This window comes from Leucopleurus acutus (genome assembly GCF_964270905.1).
Source record: "Leucopleurus acutus genome assembly, chromosome: 6".
Lineage (NCBI taxonomy): Eukaryota > Metazoa > Chordata > Mammalia > Artiodactyla > Delphinidae > Leucopleurus > Leucopleurus acutus.
Window position 1 is genome coordinate 107,553,777 of NC_139149.1, and position 20,498 is coordinate 107,574,274.

Here is a 20,498-nt window from a genome sequence, read left to right on the forward strand (position 1 = left end):
ATTTACTCTATAACCAAATGAAATATATTTAAAATATATTGAATATTTTATATTATATCTTGACAAAATTACAATGTTGTAATGTACTAATATTTCTGTAATTACAGCTTAAGTATTATTTTATTGTATTGTCTAAGAATAAAATTGAAAAAATTATATCTGGTCTTATTTTTTTCAAAATATAAACAAATTTTTTTGGATTGTAAAAGCAGTATATGTTCACTGTAAGAACAACAGCAATTATGAAGAAGAATATAAAAATTGCCATGATCTAACCCTCACCCCCACCCAACTTTTTTCTTGTAAATATATTTTTAAACAAAAATGGAATAAAAAGCATGCTGTCTTGAAACTAAAATTTTTAATCAAACTTAATACACTGTGGACATATTTTCACATCAATAGATAAGAACTAATCATTATTTACATGGATTTCCTACATAAATCAATGAATTGATGGACATTTATTTTAGTTTTATTATGGACATATTATACACATTTTATCTTACATTTGTCCAATTATTTACTCAGGATAAATCTCTAGGAGGAAAACTGAAGAATCAAAGGACTTGCAATCTTGGGCCTTTGAGAGAGAGAGAGAGAGAGAGAGAGATACATATATATATATATATGTTCTCCAGGATTTTTTAATTTAGTATATTTAATTAGTGCGTGGTTTTTTTTTTTTTTTTACTGTGAAAGGCCTAATAATATCTTTATCATTTCCTATTGAGATATTTAAGGAGTTTTTACAAGTCAATAGGAAAACATACAGATTACAGAAGTTATGGGTCATATATTTTGATAAATGTTCCCCATTTATAATGCAAATACTCCGTATTCAAGGAAAAATAGTCATAAAATTTCAAAGGTAGAGAATTGGTAAAGATGAATGCCTTTAATACACAAAATCTTAACTCTCATAGGTAAGAAATTTTGGGGCCGTGTTAAATGACAATAAAGATATAATCAAAGGAAAAAAACAGAATGAATGAATAGTGATGCTGGGTAATAATTCTAAGAAAGCCAAGAAAATTGTTGCTCAAATAAATATTTAGAAACACTCTCATAATTGGGACAAAAAATCTAATTTGAAAACATTTTGAGTCAAAAAATATACTCATCTATTTTAATGAACTTATTTTTACTGCTGACAAGTAGAACAATGAGTGCTATATTTGAGTTCATTCTCTCTACTTACAAGCCTGTTTAAAAAGAAGAATCTTGATCAGTCTCTAAGGGATTCTTTGCAACTTACTGACAGGGCACTTGCAGAACACTAAGAGTGCCTAATTCACCTCACCCTAATCCCTGCTCTGCTTACTGGAAAGTAAGAGACAACCAAACACAGGAGGAAACGTAACTGATTTTGAATAACCGGGCTCAACTTAAACATTCAGATAAATATGACCCTCTCTAGGTTTTTGGAGGCCCTATGGTGTTTCTAAAAATGCTAACACTGCTCAAAACCTGTTTAGAACTATTGCTTTGGAATTATCTTTAATTCCAATTTATCAGTCAAACAGGGAAATAGATCTCATTACTTTAAACCCAAGACCTACAACATGCTCAATATGGCTGCTCCATAAAGATAGATGAGTGGGATAAAGACCTTGGTCTCAAACATGGAACTTACCATCTGGTAAGGGAAAATAAGGCAAATACATAGATAATTATAATACTGAACAGAATATGACAAGTACTGTAAGAGTCAACAAACAGTGGTTCAAAAGTTGGAGCCCTCAGGAAATCATAAGAGAGGACATTGTAGGTGGTCCTTTAAGGGCAGTTAGGATTTCAAGAAACAGAAGGTGATCAGAGGCAGGATGGCATTCTAGGTGGCAGAAATAGCACAGATAAAAGTAAGTACTTAGGAAAGCATGAAGCAATCTCACAGAACAATTAATGGTCAAGATACATGGAATATATACATATATATCATATACACACACACAAGGAGTGGTAAATAAAGTGGCATAGCAGGAGGTGAGGGCCATATTAGGGTTTAGACCACCAGAACTTGCACATCATTGGTTGGCATTAGAGACCCACTGAAGATTTTGAGCCAAAGAGTAGAATGATCATACAAATGGTAACATGGAAGATCCAGTATTTCATATACTACCCTTCCAGTTTCAAGTGTTTTTAAAAATTACTGTACTGCTGTACGAACATTTGAATTTGTGGAGAACTATAAGTCATCAATTTATTTTTGTATTTGGGGCTTCAAATTTGGGATGTCTTTGTCACAAATTGTAAAAATAGGTTCTTTGTGGATCCAATATCCAGGAATAATTAGAGAAAGAAAAATATTGGAAATGGGGAGGCCAGTTAAAAGGGTAACAGTCCAGATGATTGGCCATGGTCTCGTAGCGGGAAAAGAAATGACAGAGAAAGTGGACAGTTAGCCCCGAGGTGGGAGAATATAAAGGATGGGGGACAGTGAAAGGTGATTTCAGAATCTTGAATCTTGGTGACTGTAAAAAATATCTTGCCATCAACTGAACAAGGAAATTCAGAAGTTATCTGGATTAGGAAGAGGGAGAAAATTTGAGTTGGTAACCCTGTTGGGATCAAAGCTCCAATGGGACACTTACGAAGAAATGGCTAGAACTACTGTAACAGGATGAGACAAAATGGTCTGTTAATTTTATTTAGATTTAAATACCACCTTTTCCCACAAAAGATTTGAGGCAACTGTGGGTGAAAAGACAGTCAATGATGGATTGAATCATAAACAGGAATGCCCACATTAATGACAGAAGAGACAGAAGACCCAGCATGAAGCTTTATTACAAAAAACAAGGGAGCAGGGCTTCCCTGGTGGCGCAGTGCTTAAGAATCTGCCTGCCAATGCAGGGGATATGGGTTCGAGCCCTGGTCCGGGAAGATCCCACATACCGTGGAGCATCTAAGCCCGTGTGCCACAACTACTGAGCCTGCACTCTAGAGCCCGCGAGCCACAACTACTGAAGTCCGAGCACCACAGCTACTGAAGCCCACACGCTACAACTACTGAAGCCCATGCACCTAGAGCCCGTGATCCACAACAAAAGAAGCCACTGCAATGAGAAGCCCGTGCACCGCAACGAAGAGTAGACCCTGCTCGCCAAAACTAGAGAAAGCCCGCGCACAGCAATGAAGACCCAACGCAGCCAAAAATAATACGAAAATTAAATAACTAAATTTACTTTAAAAAAAAAAAAGGGAGCAGAGTTTCCAGGTAAGGGAGAGAAAGAGCCTTTTTTTTTTCTTTTAGAATTTACTACCAGTTAGGTGTAACTGGTAGGTGCTTTCATGTATTGATACTACAATCTTGTCTAATTTAATTTAACAGAATCAACTGATGCAGGAAGATTATGGATTATCAAGATTAAGGGAGAAGACTTTCGATTTGGTAATTGGATCACAATCCTCATTTGAAAGTGAATTCGATTTTCCTGGAGGGTAAGGGACAGGAGTAAAAACCAAACTGCAAGTAATTAAGATATAGAAAGATATTAATACTAGTGGAGCAGGAAGACCCTCACTTCTAAAGATTTTGGTCATAGTGGGCTTATTCAGCTTGGTCTCTAAATTGCCCCCGAAAGTTTGGCTTGTAATGGCTGATCACTCCTAAAATCAATCTATTCTTTTTTTTTTTTTTTTTTTTTTTTTTTTTGCGATACGCGGGCCTCTCACTGTTGTGGCCTCTCCCATTGCGGAGCACAGGCTCTGGACGCGCAGGCTCAGCGGCCATGGCTCACGGGCCCAGCCTCTCCGCGGCATGTGGGATCCTCCCGGACCGGGGCACGAGCCCGTGTCCCCTCATCGGCAGGTGGACTCTCAACCACTGCGCCACCAGGGAAGCCCATCAATCTATTCTTAAAGGATGATTTGTCACTATTAAGAAGGGGCCCCAAAACGAAATTCTCAGAGGACTTCCTAAATGGTTTTAAAGAATGGTAACATCTCTGGAGTATCTTTAGACTCTAGAGAAGTGCCTACTCATGTGTATGTCTTTGGCTGTTTGTTAACGTCGAGGCACACAAAGTATTCTGTGAATTGGCTTCAGTCCCTCCCAACGTTGATGAGCATGGCACTGACTTTCCCCCGGAAAGTTAGTGGTTAAGTGGTTAGATGCAGACAATTCTTGGAAGCTAAACAAGGCTGCTAACTACTGTGAACCCTAACTTCTCCTTTTCGGTGATTCTCATCTTTAAGGATCAGTGGAGACAGTCAGGGCAGGGGTCACTGTTTAAGGAAGACATAGAGGGCTTGAAAAGTCGTCAAAATTGTACTATAGTGTTTAAGAATCACTTGCAGAACTGGCGAAATATGCAGATTCTTAGGCCTCACACCAGTCCTGATTTTGATGCAGACAGTCCTGAAAACTAGTTATTTAACTAGCTGTTGAAGGTTTACCTTGTAAACAGGAGAAGCGGTTGGCACACCTTGCCCATAACAAAGATGTCGCCTCATCGGCGTCGTACTGCCCCCGCTCCTATGCGTGGGCCGTACGTCCGCCCTTCCCTGAGTCACATGACCACAAACCTGCCTCAACTACGGCTCCTGGGAGGGGCCAGTCCCGGAAGTTCTCGCGTCTTTTCCCGCCCGCTGCGGGCCTTTCTGGCCGGTGATTTGCCCGGGCGCCTCCGTGCGCTCGGCCAACGGTCTCTGACAGCGCCCACCCGAGCGCCCCGGGAGCCGGCGGGCGGCGGTCCTCGCCAGGGACCTTCAGCGGGCCCAGGGGTGAGTACTGACGTCTTCCCGACCCGGGAGCCGCGGCCCGAGCCGGCTGCCGGGCCTAGCGCCGCGGCTCTGACCCTCCGTTGATGGAGGGACCCGCTGCGTCCCCGGCCCGTTAGTAGTGTAGTCTTGGCCGGAGGCCCGACCCCAGAGCCTCTTGTCCTCAACCCTGGGCTTTCCTCCTCCTTAGGGCGTCCTGAGAGCTTCAAGCGCGGTTTGGCTGGTAGTCTTCTCTCATCCTTCTCAGCCAAGGTCCTGGTACCTTTTAGTATGACCTTGAACCCGATGCCTGCCGTCTTTAAAAGTAGTTTTTGGTTTGTTTTGTCTTTACTTTGTGGAAAAGAACGTGTTCGAAAAGAAAGGCCTTGTTGGAAGCCCAGGTACCTCGGGGAGGCCCCTGGTCGGGCCGCTGTGTAAGCATCCTTGCTCGCATGTGTGGATTCCCGGAGATGCTCCTAGATTTCATTCCAGGAGCTGGGAAATGGGGAAAGCTCGGATTCCCGTTTCGGCAAGCCTCTGACCTTCGTCTGCAGGTGCAGTTCCGCTTATATGGTATTTAGAAGAAAACCCTCGGGTGCGGCCTACAACTTTACAGCAGGGGGCATTCTCGAGGGAGGAGAATGCTTTCAAAAGTGGTGGCGTCTTTTAGTTGCAGAAGATAAAAGCTTTAGGGCCCTTGTTCCCAAATATAGAACCAGTTGTTTACAGGCCTCTCACCCCACTGAGAGACTTTAACTGAAGGATTTTAAATGTTTTCTCACCCTAAATGAAAAACATTTGTTTCCGTGTCTGATATCCCAAAGGAAAAACCCTGAGGAGGATAGATTCAGAAACAATGAGAGCAATTTAGTTGTACCTAGTAGTCTCTTCCCCTGTAATTAAATTGTGGGTGGGACCTGCTATCTATTTGGTTTCAAGCACTCGTGAGTTGGTTTTGCTGGATTTTTCCAAAAGGAAATTGTGTTTTCTATCCCTTCCTGTCTGATAGGGCTGCCTTATTTTATGATTACAAAGTTTAGCTGTTACTGTCCTCCCTTCTTGTGTTGAAACTTGTTTTCTGTGGATTGATAACCTTATTTTAAAATTCGTTAATTTGTATTTTTCCAAGTTTTCAGTGATTTTTCTTTAAAAATTAAAATTAATCCTGGGTTACTACACTGTGATTTTCTAATACACCCATTCTTTAAGTATAGTTGCTTGAAAAGAGAACTGAAACAGGGTGACTGTATAAAAGCCTTGAACTAGGTCCACATAATAAGCGACAAACAACCAAACATTTTTTTTGGTAATTGGAGAATTATATAAATCTTTGCAACCACAGTCAGTTTGACCCAGGTTGTTTCTGTGACTTCCTGGGCTACTTCTTTGCATCCCAGTGTTCTGATATAGAAAATAAGAAAGTCAGGCTTGAATCATTGTGTCCCCAAATTGGGACACTTTCCACAAGTGGGATGTGACTTGACTTTAGGTGGTTTGCAGATGAGGGTTTTTTGTAAGAGTTATGTTTTTGTTACCTGTGTTTATATATGTACATTAAGTTCATGGTTTAAAAAAGTAATGTAAGGGTATTCCCTAGTGGTCCAGTGGTTAGGACTCAGCACTTTCAAAGCCAGGGTCCCAAGTTCAATCCCTGGTTGGGGAATTAAGATCCCTCAAGCTGCATGGCCAAAAAATAAATAAATAAAATAAAATAGTAATGTAAAATTTCCTTTTAAAATACACTTAAGGTTTTTAAAAATTGAGTTAAAGAAAAGATTAAGTATAGCTGAGCGTAAACGTACTGTGTGAGTATGGAAAAAAAAGCATGAAGTTGGTAAGTTACTGATGGTTGGAAACCACTGGGCTTAGAAAGTAGAGATATAAGATCATCTATGATTCTGAGACAGATTTTTGTCTCCTTAGTTATATCACAGAGACTCATGTACTTGTTGCCTAGTAGATTGTAAGTGACAAAATTGGAGTTAATATCTTAACTCCAAATGAGAAATTTATTTTCTTTATTGCCAAAAGATATTAACAAAAATGTCACAGTCTAATGAGGGAGAAAAAAATTAGATTTTGATCTATTTTACTTAAGCAGAAAAGCCAGTAGTTGGAACAGTACAATGTTAAATCTTAGTAGAAAAGTTCCATCTATTTTGTCAGTAGCTCAGATTGGCTACAGGAGAATTTGACTTTTTCCAGAAGTTGTCTTTTCATTGTCCACCTTTATGATCCAAGTCTGGGATACTTTGCAAACTCAGAGAGTCTTGTAAGAGAAGATGTTGCTGTAAAATGAAATGTTGAGACCCGTGGGATGTACTAGTGGAAAGTTAATAAGAAGGCTGAAATGTAGTAAATGGAATGTGGAGAATAGCACATTTCAGGGAGATAATGTTTTTGTAGCAATTGCATCCCTTGTTTATTATTATAAAGTTTCAGTTTATAATGTCCCAAGGCTATACTCCTTTTGAGGTATCTCTTTTCAGTGTTAGTTTTAACTATAAGCTTTTACTGTGCTTCAGATATATACGCACAATTATAAGAAGAGTAGCTCATTTCGAATGATGCACAGAAATTGATGAGAGATTGCCTATGGGGACCTAGGTGGTTATAGGATAGGATCTGGTGGGACACTTTATTTTCTTTGTGCATTCTTTTTTTTTTCTTTTCTTTCTTTCTTTTTTTTTTAACATCTTTATTGGAGTATAATTGCTTTACAATGTTGTGTTAGTTTCTGCTGTATAAGAAAGTGAATCAGCTATACGTATACATATATCCCCATGTCCCCTCCCTCTTGTGTCCTCCTGCCACCCTCCCTATCCCACCCCTCTAGGTGGTCACAAAGCACGGAGCTGATTTCCCTGTGCTATGTGGCTGCTTCCCACTAGGTATCTATTTTACATTTGGTAGTGTATATATGTCAGTGCTACTCTCTCACTTCGTCCCAGCTTACCCTTCCCCCTCCCCGTGCCCTCAAGTCCATTCTCTACGTCTGCATCTTTATTCCTGTCCTGGCCCTAGATTCTTTAGAACCATTTTTTTTTTTAGATTCCATATACGTGTGTTAGCATATGGTATTTGTTTTTCTCTTTCTGACTTACTTCACTCTGTATGACAGACTCTAGGTCCATCCACCTCACTACGAATAACTCAACTTCATTTCTTTTTATGGCTGAGTTATATTCCATTGTATATATGTGCCACATCTTCTTTATCCATTCATCTGTCGATGGACACTTAGGTTGCTTCCATGTCCTGGCTATTGTAAATAGTGCTGCAATGAACATTGTGGTACATGACTCTTTTTGAATTATGGTTTTCTCAGGGTATATGCCCAGTAGTGGGATTGCTGGGTCGTATGGTAGTTCTATTTGTAGTTTTTTAAGGAACCTCCGTACTGTTCTCCATAGTGGCTGTATCAGTTTACATTCCCACCAACAGTGCAAGAGGGTTCCCTTTTCTCCACACCCTCTCCTGCATTTATTGTTTGTAGATTTTTTGATGGTGGCCATTCTGACTAGTGTGAGGTAATACCTCATTGTAGTTTTGATTTGCATTTCTCTAATGATTAGTGATGTTAAGCATCCTTTCATGTGTTTGTTGGCAATCTGTATATCTTCTTTGGAGAAATGTCTATTTAGGTCTTCTGCCCATTTTTGGATTGGGTTGTTTGTTTTTTTGATATTGAGTTGCATGAGCTGCTTGTAAATTTTGGAGATTAATCCTTTGTCAGTTGCTTCATTTGCAAATATTTTCTCCCACTCTGAGGGTTGTCTTTTCATCTAGTTTATGTTTTCCTTTGCTTTGCAAAAGCTTTGAAGTTTCATTAGGTCCCATTTGTTTATTTTTGGTTTTATTTCCATTTCTCTAGGAGGTGAGTCAAAAAGGATCTTGCTGTGATTTATGTCATAGAGTGTTCTGCCTATGTTTTCCTGTAAGAGTTTTATAGTTTCTGGCCCTACATCTCTGTGTGTTCTTGTGTACTTTGTACCATGTGCGTGTGTTACTGGTTCAAATTAAATACCAAATTAAAGTTGGGAATGAAATGAAACAAATATGAAATTAAATACTGAATGAAAATAGCTGGATGAAAATTTAGCCAATGCATTTGCTCCTCCTTAATTTGTGTGTATATATATACACTTATATATACACTTATTTATACACATAAGTATTAAGATTCTTTTAAACATAAGTATTTTTCATCAGGTATGTTTTCCTTTGTTTCAAATCAGAAACAATGATTGTCTTTTATTTTGCATTAACTAGTGAATGGCTGTAGGGTTCTGTCCCTAGGCCTAAAATTGGTGGTAAGCTTGTTCATTTTTTCTTTATTTATTTTACTGGTTTTTTTAAGGTAAGGTTGTACATCTTTAGTGACTTTCATTATTTGGAGTATTTCCAGCAATGAATCCCTAATGGTAGTATCATCTAGTTTTTCAGTTAGCTCCTGTTTTTTCTCCCCCAGGGACAAAAGCGGCTCTAAATCCAGCACATGCATATTGAAGCAAGTTAAAGGATTTAATATGAAGCACAGAAACAGATAATGCCAAAAAGCAAGCAGTAGTTGGTACACTTTTGTGAGTAAAAATTTTCTTTTGGCTCTGTTTTCTTAGTCTTTAAACCATTTGCATGCAAATCCTGAAAATTCACACATTTTGGTAAAGAATGAAGGGTGCAAGTTAGCAGTCATAAGTAACCATTTGTCAGGGCTTAGCTCCTTAGCAACCTCTAAGAACCCTCCAAAGCATGTCAGTAAGGTGGAGTTTAAAATGTGTGATATATCTCTGACATGGAGTTTAAGAAATGTCCCAGCTATGGCTTACATTTATACTGTCTTTAATTTTTTGTTGACCTGGATTTATATATAATACCTTCTGCTGAAAATGTAGTGTAATTTGGCTTTCAAAGTTATTTCCTTTTAAAGAAACCATTACTTATACATCAAATATTAGGTTACTTCAAATACATTTTTCTGCCCTTTACATTATTTTCATAATTTTTTCATTTGTACTTAGGCTGAAAAAGAAAAGGATCTTTTCCCCCTTTAGAATATAATAATTAGAGGAGTTTTATGGCAAAATGTTTTCTTTTAATCTGACTTCACATTTGTATATACATTTGATTAGCTTTTCTTTATCCCGTTTGCAAAATCATAATACAGTGACTATGCTTTATATTTTTTTGAGGTATAGAATAACTCTTTTTAGGAGAGATTTGGAAATTGATTTTGGTTGAAATCCAAAAATAATTTTAAGTAGATATTTACTTTTATTGATAGTTTTCTTATGAAATGAATTGTTGAAATACTGATTTTTATTCTTTCTTTTTTACAGCTGGAAAAGCAGTTTCCGTGTTGTTATGTACACCTCCAAAAAAATTCAGATCTTTAGGGGAATTGTTGTGTAAATAAACTGAACTACAGGGAGGCAGTACTTTAATAGCTATTATAAACGTGTATTTACTGTATTAAAAATGAGTAAACGAACAAGCAATGACACATCACTAGGAAGGTCAGTGACATTTTATTCAGTTGAGCTGATGACATTATAGGTTTGAGACATAGTTGCTTTAAAGCTGATTGCCCATAGGCTAATCCTGTTCCTTTACACTTCTGTCAGCATTTTGTATCTTGGGGCAACTTCCTTTCTGCTGCATTTCCCTGGAGCATGGATCCTTCTCTGATTTAGGTTTCTCAATGCATTTGTTCTGTCTTTCCATTTGAAGGCATGTCATGTTTTTTAAAAATATACATGTTAATATGATACTGAGTACAAATTAATAGTGTGAAACTTTCACACTATAGTCCCTCAAAATGAATGCAAACATTAAGGATTTATTAGTATATATTCTGTATTTGGTATTCATTTCATCTCAGTCATCAGATATACATTCAGTAAGAGAAGTTTTCATTTTTATTTTGTGAAATTCAGGGGGTTGCTTCTTTTTTAGTAAATTTAGAATTAACATTATTTACCTTATGAATCTGATATTCGTCATTAAAAGGTTTTATTTTTTCCATGCATGACCGGAATTTCTAATTTCATTTTTATAAAGTTCTAGCAGCTTCCCTTCATATAATTCATTAGGAAATTTCTATTTAAGTTTTATTTTAGGCATTTTTTGAGTTATGTAAGCAGCATGCATATCTCTTTATGCAGAGAGGAAGAGAGTGTATGTGTGTGCACATTCGTCTTGTGGTTATACAATAATTTAAAAAGTTTGTTCCTAAGCAATATCCTCAAGGTGCAGTTTCAACTAAGTGAGAAGGTATTAAGTTGAGGAGAACATTTTCTTTGATCTTTTATTTTTCCTTTGGATGTATTCAGTACTCACGAATGAGAAGTCTCCTTTGCTCTTTCTAAAAGATATCCTAACTTCACTACATAGAAAAGACTGACATTTTAACACTCAGTCACCCCTGTCTAAATTTTTTGCCCGCAGAGTGAGTGGGGCAGCATTTCCTTCTCCCAGTGCTGCTGAGATGGCGGAAATTAGTCGAATTCAATATGAAATGGAATACACCGAAGGTATTAGTCAGCGAATGAGGGTCCCGGAAAAATTAAAGGTAGCACCACCAAATGCTGACCTGGAACAAGGATTCCAAGAAGGAGTTTCAAATGCTAGTGTGATTATGCAGGTTCCAGAGAGAATTGTTGTAGCAGGTATTTTATATTTGTTTATAAAGTTGCCTGATAAATGTATTTTATATATTTTTATGAAAACTTTTGGGATTTTTCAAAATGTTACTTAGAAAAGGGGTTGGGAAATGCAACTTTACATTTTCTTCAAAAAATTTATAAATTACAATAGTCTGAAATTTCAACTAGTATTTTTTAATAATTCAACTAATTATTGAGATATAATTTACATACATAAAATGGTGTAATTTTAAAGTGTACAGCCTGATGAGTTTTGACAAATGTATACTCCTATGTAACCTCTACCACAGTCCAGATATAGAACATATTCATTACCCGCCAAAAGGTTTCTCATTCAGTTCCTACCCCTCAATTCCAGGCAACCATAATCTCCTTTTTATAACCAGAGATCACATTTGTCTTTCCCAGAGTTTCGTATGAATGGACTGATACACTATATACTCTTGGGTCTGGCTTCTTTTGCTTAATGTAATGTTTTCGAGATTCTTCCATATTGTTGCTGTATCAGTTGTTCATACCATTTTATTTCTAATATTCCAGTGTGTGGATAAATCACAATTTGTTTATACATTCACCTGTTGGTGGACATTTGGGTTGTTTCCTTTTTGGTGCTATTAGGAATAAAGCTGCTGTGAAGACATGTGTTTTCATCTCTTAGGAGTGGAATTGCTAGATCATATTATAAGTTATGACGTTTAACTTTATGAAAAGCTGTCAAGCTATTTTTGAAATTGGTTGTACCCTGTTATATTCCCATCAGTGACATATGAGAATTTCATTTGCACTCAGCAACACTTTGTATTGTTAGTCTTTTTAATTTTAGCTATTGCTAGTGGGTGTGTAATGGCAAATACATTTTAATAAAACCTATATGTCTTTTAAAAATCTCCCTCCTTTCCTTTTTTTTTTTCCCCCTACGCTTAGGAAATAATGAAGACATTCCATTTTCAAGGCCAGCAGATCTTGACCTTATACAGTCAACTCCCTTCAAACCTCTGGCACTAAAAACACCACCTCGTGTACTTACACTAAGTGAAAGACCACTAGATTTTCTGGATTTAGAAAAACCTCCTCCAACCCCTCAAAGTGAAGAAGTAAGTGCTAGAGTTTTAACATCATCTGAATTTGAAGTAATAGAGACAGAAGCAAAAGTTAAAGAGGAGTTAAGAGGCTATAAATCATATCATTGGTAATATGTAATGGAATCCTTTTGCATGGAACATTGATTACTATAAATTCTGGCTTATGAATACCCCAAATGAGATACTATGCTGTTGGGTTTTTTTTAATTTAAATATTATATTTCAGAAAAATGACAATTTTGTGGAAATCATTAACATTCATGTGGTCTTGAAGGATGAGCTTTTATGGCTGGGAGTTACACTTTAAGCAATACAGAAAAATTTGGGAAGTTTAGCATGGGAAAAAATTAATGCATCACTTTGTTATAAAAGCAGTCTGGCAAATGGCAGAGAAAGCTCTTTTTTCCCCTTGATACTACCTATTCTCCCTGCTTGCTGGAAAGTTTCTACTGAGTTAGTTACCGTGTTGTGTAATGTTAATGGCCTTGTTGACCTAAATATGATAGTATATGGACTAATAAGGTATTAGTTGCAAAGTTCAAATCTTGCCTTTGCTGTTGATTCAGGGCCAATCTTGTAAGACTCCTTTTCTGTGGTTTCTGTAGTTGCAACGTTTTCATTAAAACTTCTAAATTCCTGTGTTGTCATGATGCTAGTATAAAACAGTGTGCAAAGATATGTTTTTATTGATAATGGAACTGCCCTTGTCTTTCATTTTTCATATAATCCTTTCCTAAGAGGGTAAATCACCCATATAACCTACGGGAGTGCAGTTTCCTAGTACTAGGTATGACCTTTTCTTAGGTTGGAAGTTTGAGCTGAGGTGACTCAGATAATACACTCCTAGGTGCCAGTTTAGACATTCTAGGTATTTACTCGGTGAAGAGTACTAAATTTGAATGTTCACACGATGAAGAGGCACTAAGGTAGTTGCAGAATTGTACTGATATTTATTTAACAGACATTTTTTGAGCTTTTGTGTAAGACACTGTGCATTGAGACATGGTTCCTTTGTTGTGGTCTGTGTATAATATTGTCTTGGAATGAGGATTCTGCCAGGAGAGAAACCCTCCCTTTGATATTCTTCAGGTTTTGTTTGTCTTCTGATCTTCATGCTCCCACCATTTTAGACACTTGTGCCTACTTGGTGTGAATAACCAACTGAAAACAAGACAAGTACTGTCTCTCAGGAGACCTAGGTTTTAAGCCCATGTGGGGTTTACTCCTGCTGTAATTGATATATAGTCAAATGTGATAAATGTCCAAAGTGTATAGCACTGGAGTGAAAAGCTGAGGCTGAGAATTAACCTAATTTTGAAGGCCTACTTTGCTACTTATTAACCACATAACTTTGGGCAAGTTATTTAACAATTCCAAGGCTCATCTCTAAAATAATGATAAGAATAATGCCAACTGCATACGATTATTGAGAGAATTAAATGTAATAATATGTGTAGTATGTTTAGTACATGTTCTAATTGATGTGAAAAGTTCAATAGGTACAAATATCATTGTTGTGAAAATTAACATCCTGTGGCAGAAGATTTGGAAGCATCTTAAGTGTCTATCAACAGATGAATGGATAAAGAAGATGTGACAGACATGCACACACTCACACACACACAATGGACTATTACTCAGCCATAAAAAATAATCAAATTTTACCATTTGCAACAACATGGATGGACTTGGAGGGTATTATGCTAAGTGAAGTAAGTCTGAGAGTCTAAAAAATACAACTAGTGAGTATAACAAAAAAGAAACAGACTCACAGATATACAGAACAAATTAGTGGTTACCAGCGGGGAGGGGCAGTAGAGGGGTAAGGGTTTAAGAGGTGCAAACTGTTATGTATAAAATAAGCTACAGGGATATACTGTACAACACAGGGACTATAGCCAGTATTTTATAATAACTATAAATGGAGTATGACCTTTAAAAATTGTGAATCACTATATTGTATACCTTTAATTTATGTAATATTGTATATCAACTATACTTCAATTAAAAAAAAAAAACCTTTGGCAGGGGCCAAATCCTGAGATGTAGGAGAGGAGTTTCCGATATTATTACTAGTTGCCTATTAAAAGGAAAGCAAAGGTGATGATCTGTGCTTCAGTCCATAGAAAGGTCAGGTGGCCCTCAAGAGGCAATCAACTAGTGAGCAGAGGAGAAAAGGGAAGGAACCAGAGTTCTGGTAGCTTCTACAAAATGGATTGAAATGGAAGGGTAGTAAGGCCCTGAGTGCTGATAACATTGATTATTCATTCGGATGCTACTTAGAATATATCAAGTAAGATTCCCTAAATCATTTATTCTGTAATAATCATTTTACAACATATGCCAAGGTTTCTCAACCTCAGCACTATGACATTTTAGACTAGATAGTTCTTTGTTGTGGTGAGGGCTGTCCTTTTGCACTGTAAAATATTTAACAGCATTCTTGAGCTCTATCTACAAGACGCCAGTAGCATCCTTCAAGTCATGAAAATCAAAAATGTCTCAAATAACCAAGAGGTGGAAACACCCAGATGCCTTTCAGCTGATGAATGGATAAGCAAAATGTGGTATATCCATACAGTGGAGTATTATTCAGCTATAATAAGGAATGAAGTACTTATACATGCTACAACATGGATGAACCTTGAAAACGTGTTAAGTCAAAGAAGCCAGACAGAAAAGGCCATATGTTGTATGATTCTGCTTACATGAAATATCCAGAATAGTAGTTGACAGGGGTTTAGGGGAGAGAGATTAAGCAGACTGACTGCTTAATCTTGGGGTTTCCTTTTGGGGGGATGAAAATGTTCTGAAACTAGATAGTGGTGATGGTTGCACAACACTGTGAATGTTCTGAATACCACTGAATTGTATAATATATATACTTTAAAATGGTTAGAATGGTGAGTTTTGTGTTATGTCTATTTTATCACAATAAAAAGACAGAAAAGATGATCTGCATACATTGCCAGATGTCCCTTGGAGGGAAAAAATCACACCCAGTTGAGAACCACTGGCCTGTGGCAAGAAAGAAGAATACCTGAAGGTGACTTATGAGGAACACTATACGATTTTTGTTTAAAAGCCTGACTGATACAAGAAATAAATTTGCAGAAAATAACGTACTGACTTCTTAAACTGGCTCGAAGTATCCAAGTGAACATATGAAGAGGCCTTAAAACGCGAAGCATATAATCCCCCTAGCTCAGAGAGGGTTTATAAAATCTGGAGGTAGAGGAAATTGATGAACCTTTCACTATGCCTAATCTCTGCTAATATTCGGAAAGACCATTGCTTGGTGATTCTACCTACAGGGAACTAATAAAGCAACTGTGCAATAAACCATCTGATCTGGCTATGAACTGCAAAGTACACAAATCATGACAGCTCTCAGTGTTCTTAGAATAGGTTAGGCAGTGTGAATGAGGAGAAAGAGGCTGTGACACTGACACTACCTCCAGATGGGAGCCCGTGAGAGAAGATCTTCCAGAGAACAAAAAGGAAGAACTGTAAAGAAAAAGAGTTGGAAAATATGAGGACCTGACACAGCTTTGAAGCAGTGTGACCCAGTAAAAAATTTGGACTCCATCAGTATATCCCATCACTCAAGCAGTGGTTTTCTTTGAAAAAATCAATTACAATAAATGGCCAAGAGCTTTGTGAGAAGACCACTGAAGTGGGAAGAGGAAACAAATTGGACTAAAGACAGGTTATAAGAGCTTTTGCCTGAATTGGCAACTTCTACTTCAAAGAAGAGAAGGATGAGAAAGCCATTCATTTTTGCAATAAATCTGGAACAGCCGTGAACCCCAAATGTTCCAAGAATTGGGAAGATTGGTCTGTATAAACCCTGACCTGGTTTTGGAAAAGAACAAAGGCAATGAATGTTTTCAGAAAAGGAAGTGTATCCAGGCCATGCAAGCTTTACACAGGATGCCAAATCCTACAGCAACCATGTACAAAGTGTCTAGCTCAAGGGCTAGGAGGAAATATATCCAGCTAGAACTGACTGCTTTAAAGAATACACTTGGAAAGTAGCTGCTCTAGAAGCTGTCATTAAGGACAACACAAAGGCCATGGGTGTCTAACAGAGGGCTCTAGATCTGTAATCCAACAGTCTGTAAGGACGTAGCAGGTGGTTATCAGTGCCGGGTGATGGTCCAGTTCAATTGCCATGACAACCTCTAGGATGTGAAGTGAAAGTACATAGTTGACCTGAAGTGTAATGAGTGACTTAGCCATATGTCACGTCCTAAAACAAATGTGGAATTGGGAGATTGGGATTGACATATATACACTGCTATGTATAAAATAAATAACTAATGAGAACCTACTTCATAGCACAGGGAACTCTACTCAGTGCTCTGTGGTGACCTAAATGGGAAGGAAATCCAAAAGAGAGGGGATATATGTATACATATGGCTGATTCACTTTGCTGTACAACAGAAAGTGACACAACATTGTAAAGCAACAATACTCCAATAAAAATTAAAAAACGAATAAGAAATGCGGAAGGACTCCCGGACACTCAGAAGGACTTAAAAGGGTCCTGGCAGTAGCTCTGAAAATTGAGAAGCTGATGAATGTGGGTCTGATCACAATTTGGTGATGGTTTGTTTAACTCCCTTTCCTTTCCCCTCCTGTGGAAAGAGGAGCTGGGGCTGTGATGAGTAGAATGGAGCAAAAGGGAGAGAAGAGGAAAAAGAACAGCTTAATTAATTGTATGTATGTATGCACATTCATCCATGGAAGATTCAGAGATGTGCACTCACATCCTTTGTGCAGTTACTGTTTCATGGCCCTATCGCATGGGCATTGTATTCACTGCTGACACATGTATTCCATGTTTCCTTCCCATTGGGTTAATTATTTTTCCAGGTAGTTTATTATTTTAAATTTTGGACAGTGAATATGTTTTGGGGGGTAAGACTGTTCACCCCGATTGTTTGGCCCACATTTTTAACTCTGCTTTACCTCTTCCAATAAAAGTCCCACAGCAATTCACAGATTAATGTCTCTGAACTATTATTTTTAAAAAGAGGATCAGTATCCATTAATTTGCTGAATAATTCTATTCAATAGTTATATTTTTTTATTTCTTAACTGAAAATGCAACTAACTTACATACTATTTGAGGATAAATCTCCATTTTTCACTGCGATTATACCAAATGATAAAGTGGAGGATTTCCCTTTCTCTGGACAGAATTAAAAGAAATCCTTTTCTTAAAAAGGTAAAATTGTTTTAAAAATACTAAAAAGAATAAAAAACTGCCTAAATGAAAGGCATAACACAAACATTTCAGAAATCAGTTTTCAATCTTAGTTTTTGCTACAGATTTTCTGAGGGTTGTTTAGTAATCACAGTGGTTATGAAGAACTAGGCTATGGTAGGATCTATGTGCTTGTAATACTTACTGGTTGTTTTAATATAATTACAGTTTTTTATTTTGTATGTGTTGAGAAGTAAAACAAGTGTCTTGTTAAAAAAGAGAGTACACGGGAATCAGTATATATATCCGAAAAAAAACAAAAACACCAATTCGAAAAAGATACATGCACCCCAGTGTTCATAGCAGCATTATTTACAGTTGCCAAGATATGGAAGCAACCTAAGTGTCCATCAGTAGATGAATGGTTAAAGAAGACGTGCCATATATATACACACACACACACACACACACACACACACACACACACGCATAATGAAATATCACTCAGCCATAAAAAAGAATGAGATTTTGCTGTTTGCAGCAACATGGATGGACTTGAAGGGCATTATGCTAAGTGAAATAAGCCAGACAAAGACAAACACTATATGGTATCACTTATGTGGAATCTAAAAAATACAGTAAACTAGTGAACATAACAAAAAATAAGCAGACTCACAGATATAGAGAACAAACTTAGGGTTACCAGTTCGTGGGAGGGATATGAGGATGGGAGAGTGAGAGGTACAAACTATTGGGTGTAAGATAAGCTACAAGGATGTATTGTACAAATGGGGAATATAGACAATATTTTGTAGTGGCTAAATGGAGTGTAACTTTTAAAAATTATATAAAAAAATAAAAACAGGGACCAGTATAGGGGAAAATACTGAGGCATCTGAGCAGATTCTTGAAGGAGAGACAAGCTCTAGATAAATCTAGAGAACCAGTAAACAAAGACCTCGGGGACACTGATTTGTCCAGGATTCTGTGAACAATTGAAAGTAACTCAGAGTATAAGCACATTAGAGGAGAATTTTATGCCTATAATTAGACACAGAAGACCCTGTGACCTAACTTCCAGGAAGTTACCTGAAGCTTGGAAACTGTATTTCTCAGCCTAAGGAGTGCATGTAAGTTTTATAATGGGTAACCAATGCAGGATGGTTCTGAATGACATTTTAAAACCTTGAATTGTCAATTGGATCTCAATAATGTTGGGAACAAATGTAATTAATTTTAAAAAATCGTTGGAAAAAACAACCATCATGATTGTGAACTAAAGGGGAAAGTATTTAAAGATCACCGTGTTGCTTATCACCTCAGGCAGTATCAAAGTTCTTTGGTATTACAGTATACAGCCTGGTCATATGAAGGCATAACAAATATATGCTTTTGTCTTATGTTGTCTTTTTCCTCAATATGTTAGTAATGTCGAGCTTAATGTTCCTGTTAAGATATAATTTAAATCGGGTCTCAAATGGCGAAAATAACAGACCTAGGATCCTCTACTTTGTCAGGTTATGTTGGAGTCATAGACTAATTTGTCTTGTCCTGTCTCTTCCTATCTGCTGAATGTTAGTTCTTACCACATAGCAGGAGGAACAGTTCTAATATAGTAGGAAATTCATCTTGATCCCTACAACGTGGAAGAACAGTTCTCTAGAAAAAGCAAGCACAACTGTGCAGTAGGTAGGCAGGCAAGCATCAGTGGGATTCTCACAAAGCAACCCAGTACTGCTCACTATGAGTAAAGTGTATTTGATTGTGGAGGTGCTAGTTTTTATATATAAATGCCTTCAAGTAATTTTGATTTTTGGTTTAACTGTAAAGAACTCTTGCAGTAGGCTCTGAACCGACTCCTTTTCTGTTTTTTTTTTTCTTTTGTTTGGATGGGTAAATGGTTTACAACCATAACCAAATCTAAACTAGTCTCTGAAATTATGTGCTGCATAGTAGTTTTAAGTTTTGCTGGCATGAAATACAGGATTTATTCTGCTTTGATGGTGCTTATAACCTGATAATCTATTCCCAAGTCTTTGAGCATTAATAGATGCTGGGTATGCATTTTTGAAAATCTTAATTATCAAGTCCATTGTTTCACACACCAGTTGTCCTTTACAGTAAAGTTCAAATTTTTCTTTAACCATTAAGTTGCCATGGGTGTTTGTAGTAAAAAAAAAAGACGAAAAAAAATTCTAAAAAAGAAGTGAAGTTAATGATTACATTGTTCTAGTTATCTATTGCCCCTTAATAAGCCACCCTAAACTTAGTGGCTTGAAACAAAAGCAAATAATTTTGCTCATGGATTCTGCGGGTGAGGTATTTGCATCAGGAATAATGAGGAAAGCTTATTTCTGTTGTGTATTATCTGGGCCTAGGCTAGGAAGTATCAAAGGCTGTTTATGACTCACACAGCTTGAGGCTGCAGTCATCTAAAGGTTTACTCACTCACATGTCAGTTGATACTACCTGTTGTGTGGACCTCAGCCAGTATTATTGGCTGGTGCACCTACACATGGCCTTTTGTGTGGCTGCTTGGGCTTCCTCACGTCATGGCGTCATTGTTCGAATCTCAAACAGCTCCCCTGGGGAAGGGGGAAAAGGCAGAAGCCTTATTGTTGTTTATGACCTAACCTCAGAAGTCACATTGTATCATCTCTGCAGCGGTCACTAGAGTACCCAATTTCAAGGGAAGGGAACATAGATTCTATTCCTTAATGGAAAGAGGTCAGTGATAACGTTTTGTAAGAAGAGCGTGTGAGATGGAAGATTGTGGCTATTTCTAGAATGCTAAAACCTTTAAGCTAGTAAAACTTTTTTTAAGTCTAGTT

General features: G+C 37.3%; 1 protein-coding gene across 12 annotated transcripts in view; it reads left to right on the forward strand.

Moving 5' to 3' along the window:
• Window positions 1-4,613: 4,613 nt before the first annotated feature.
• Window positions 4,614-20,498, forward strand: part of MFF (mitochondrial fission factor) — a 40,326-nt gene continuing 24,441 nt past the window's right edge. For 7 of the 12 annotated variants that reach the window (XM_082841192.1, XM_082841185.1, XM_082841193.1 and 4 more), the window contains exons 1-4: window positions 4,614-4,731; window positions 9,179-9,290; window positions 11,155-11,375; window positions 12,297-12,466. In XM_082841192.1, the coding sequence (XP_082697318.1) occupies window positions 11,195-11,375; window positions 12,297-12,466 (351 nt within the window). In that variant the 5' untranslated portion in view covers window positions 4,614-4,731; window positions 9,179-9,290; window positions 11,155-11,194. Of the gene's footprint in view, window positions 4,732-5,015; window positions 5,262-8,317; window positions 8,645-9,178; window positions 9,291-11,154; window positions 11,376-12,296; window positions 12,467-20,498 lie in introns of those variants that run through there. The other 5 variants (XM_082841187.1, XM_082841188.1, XM_082841190.1 and 2 more) reach the window with 4 other exon arrangements.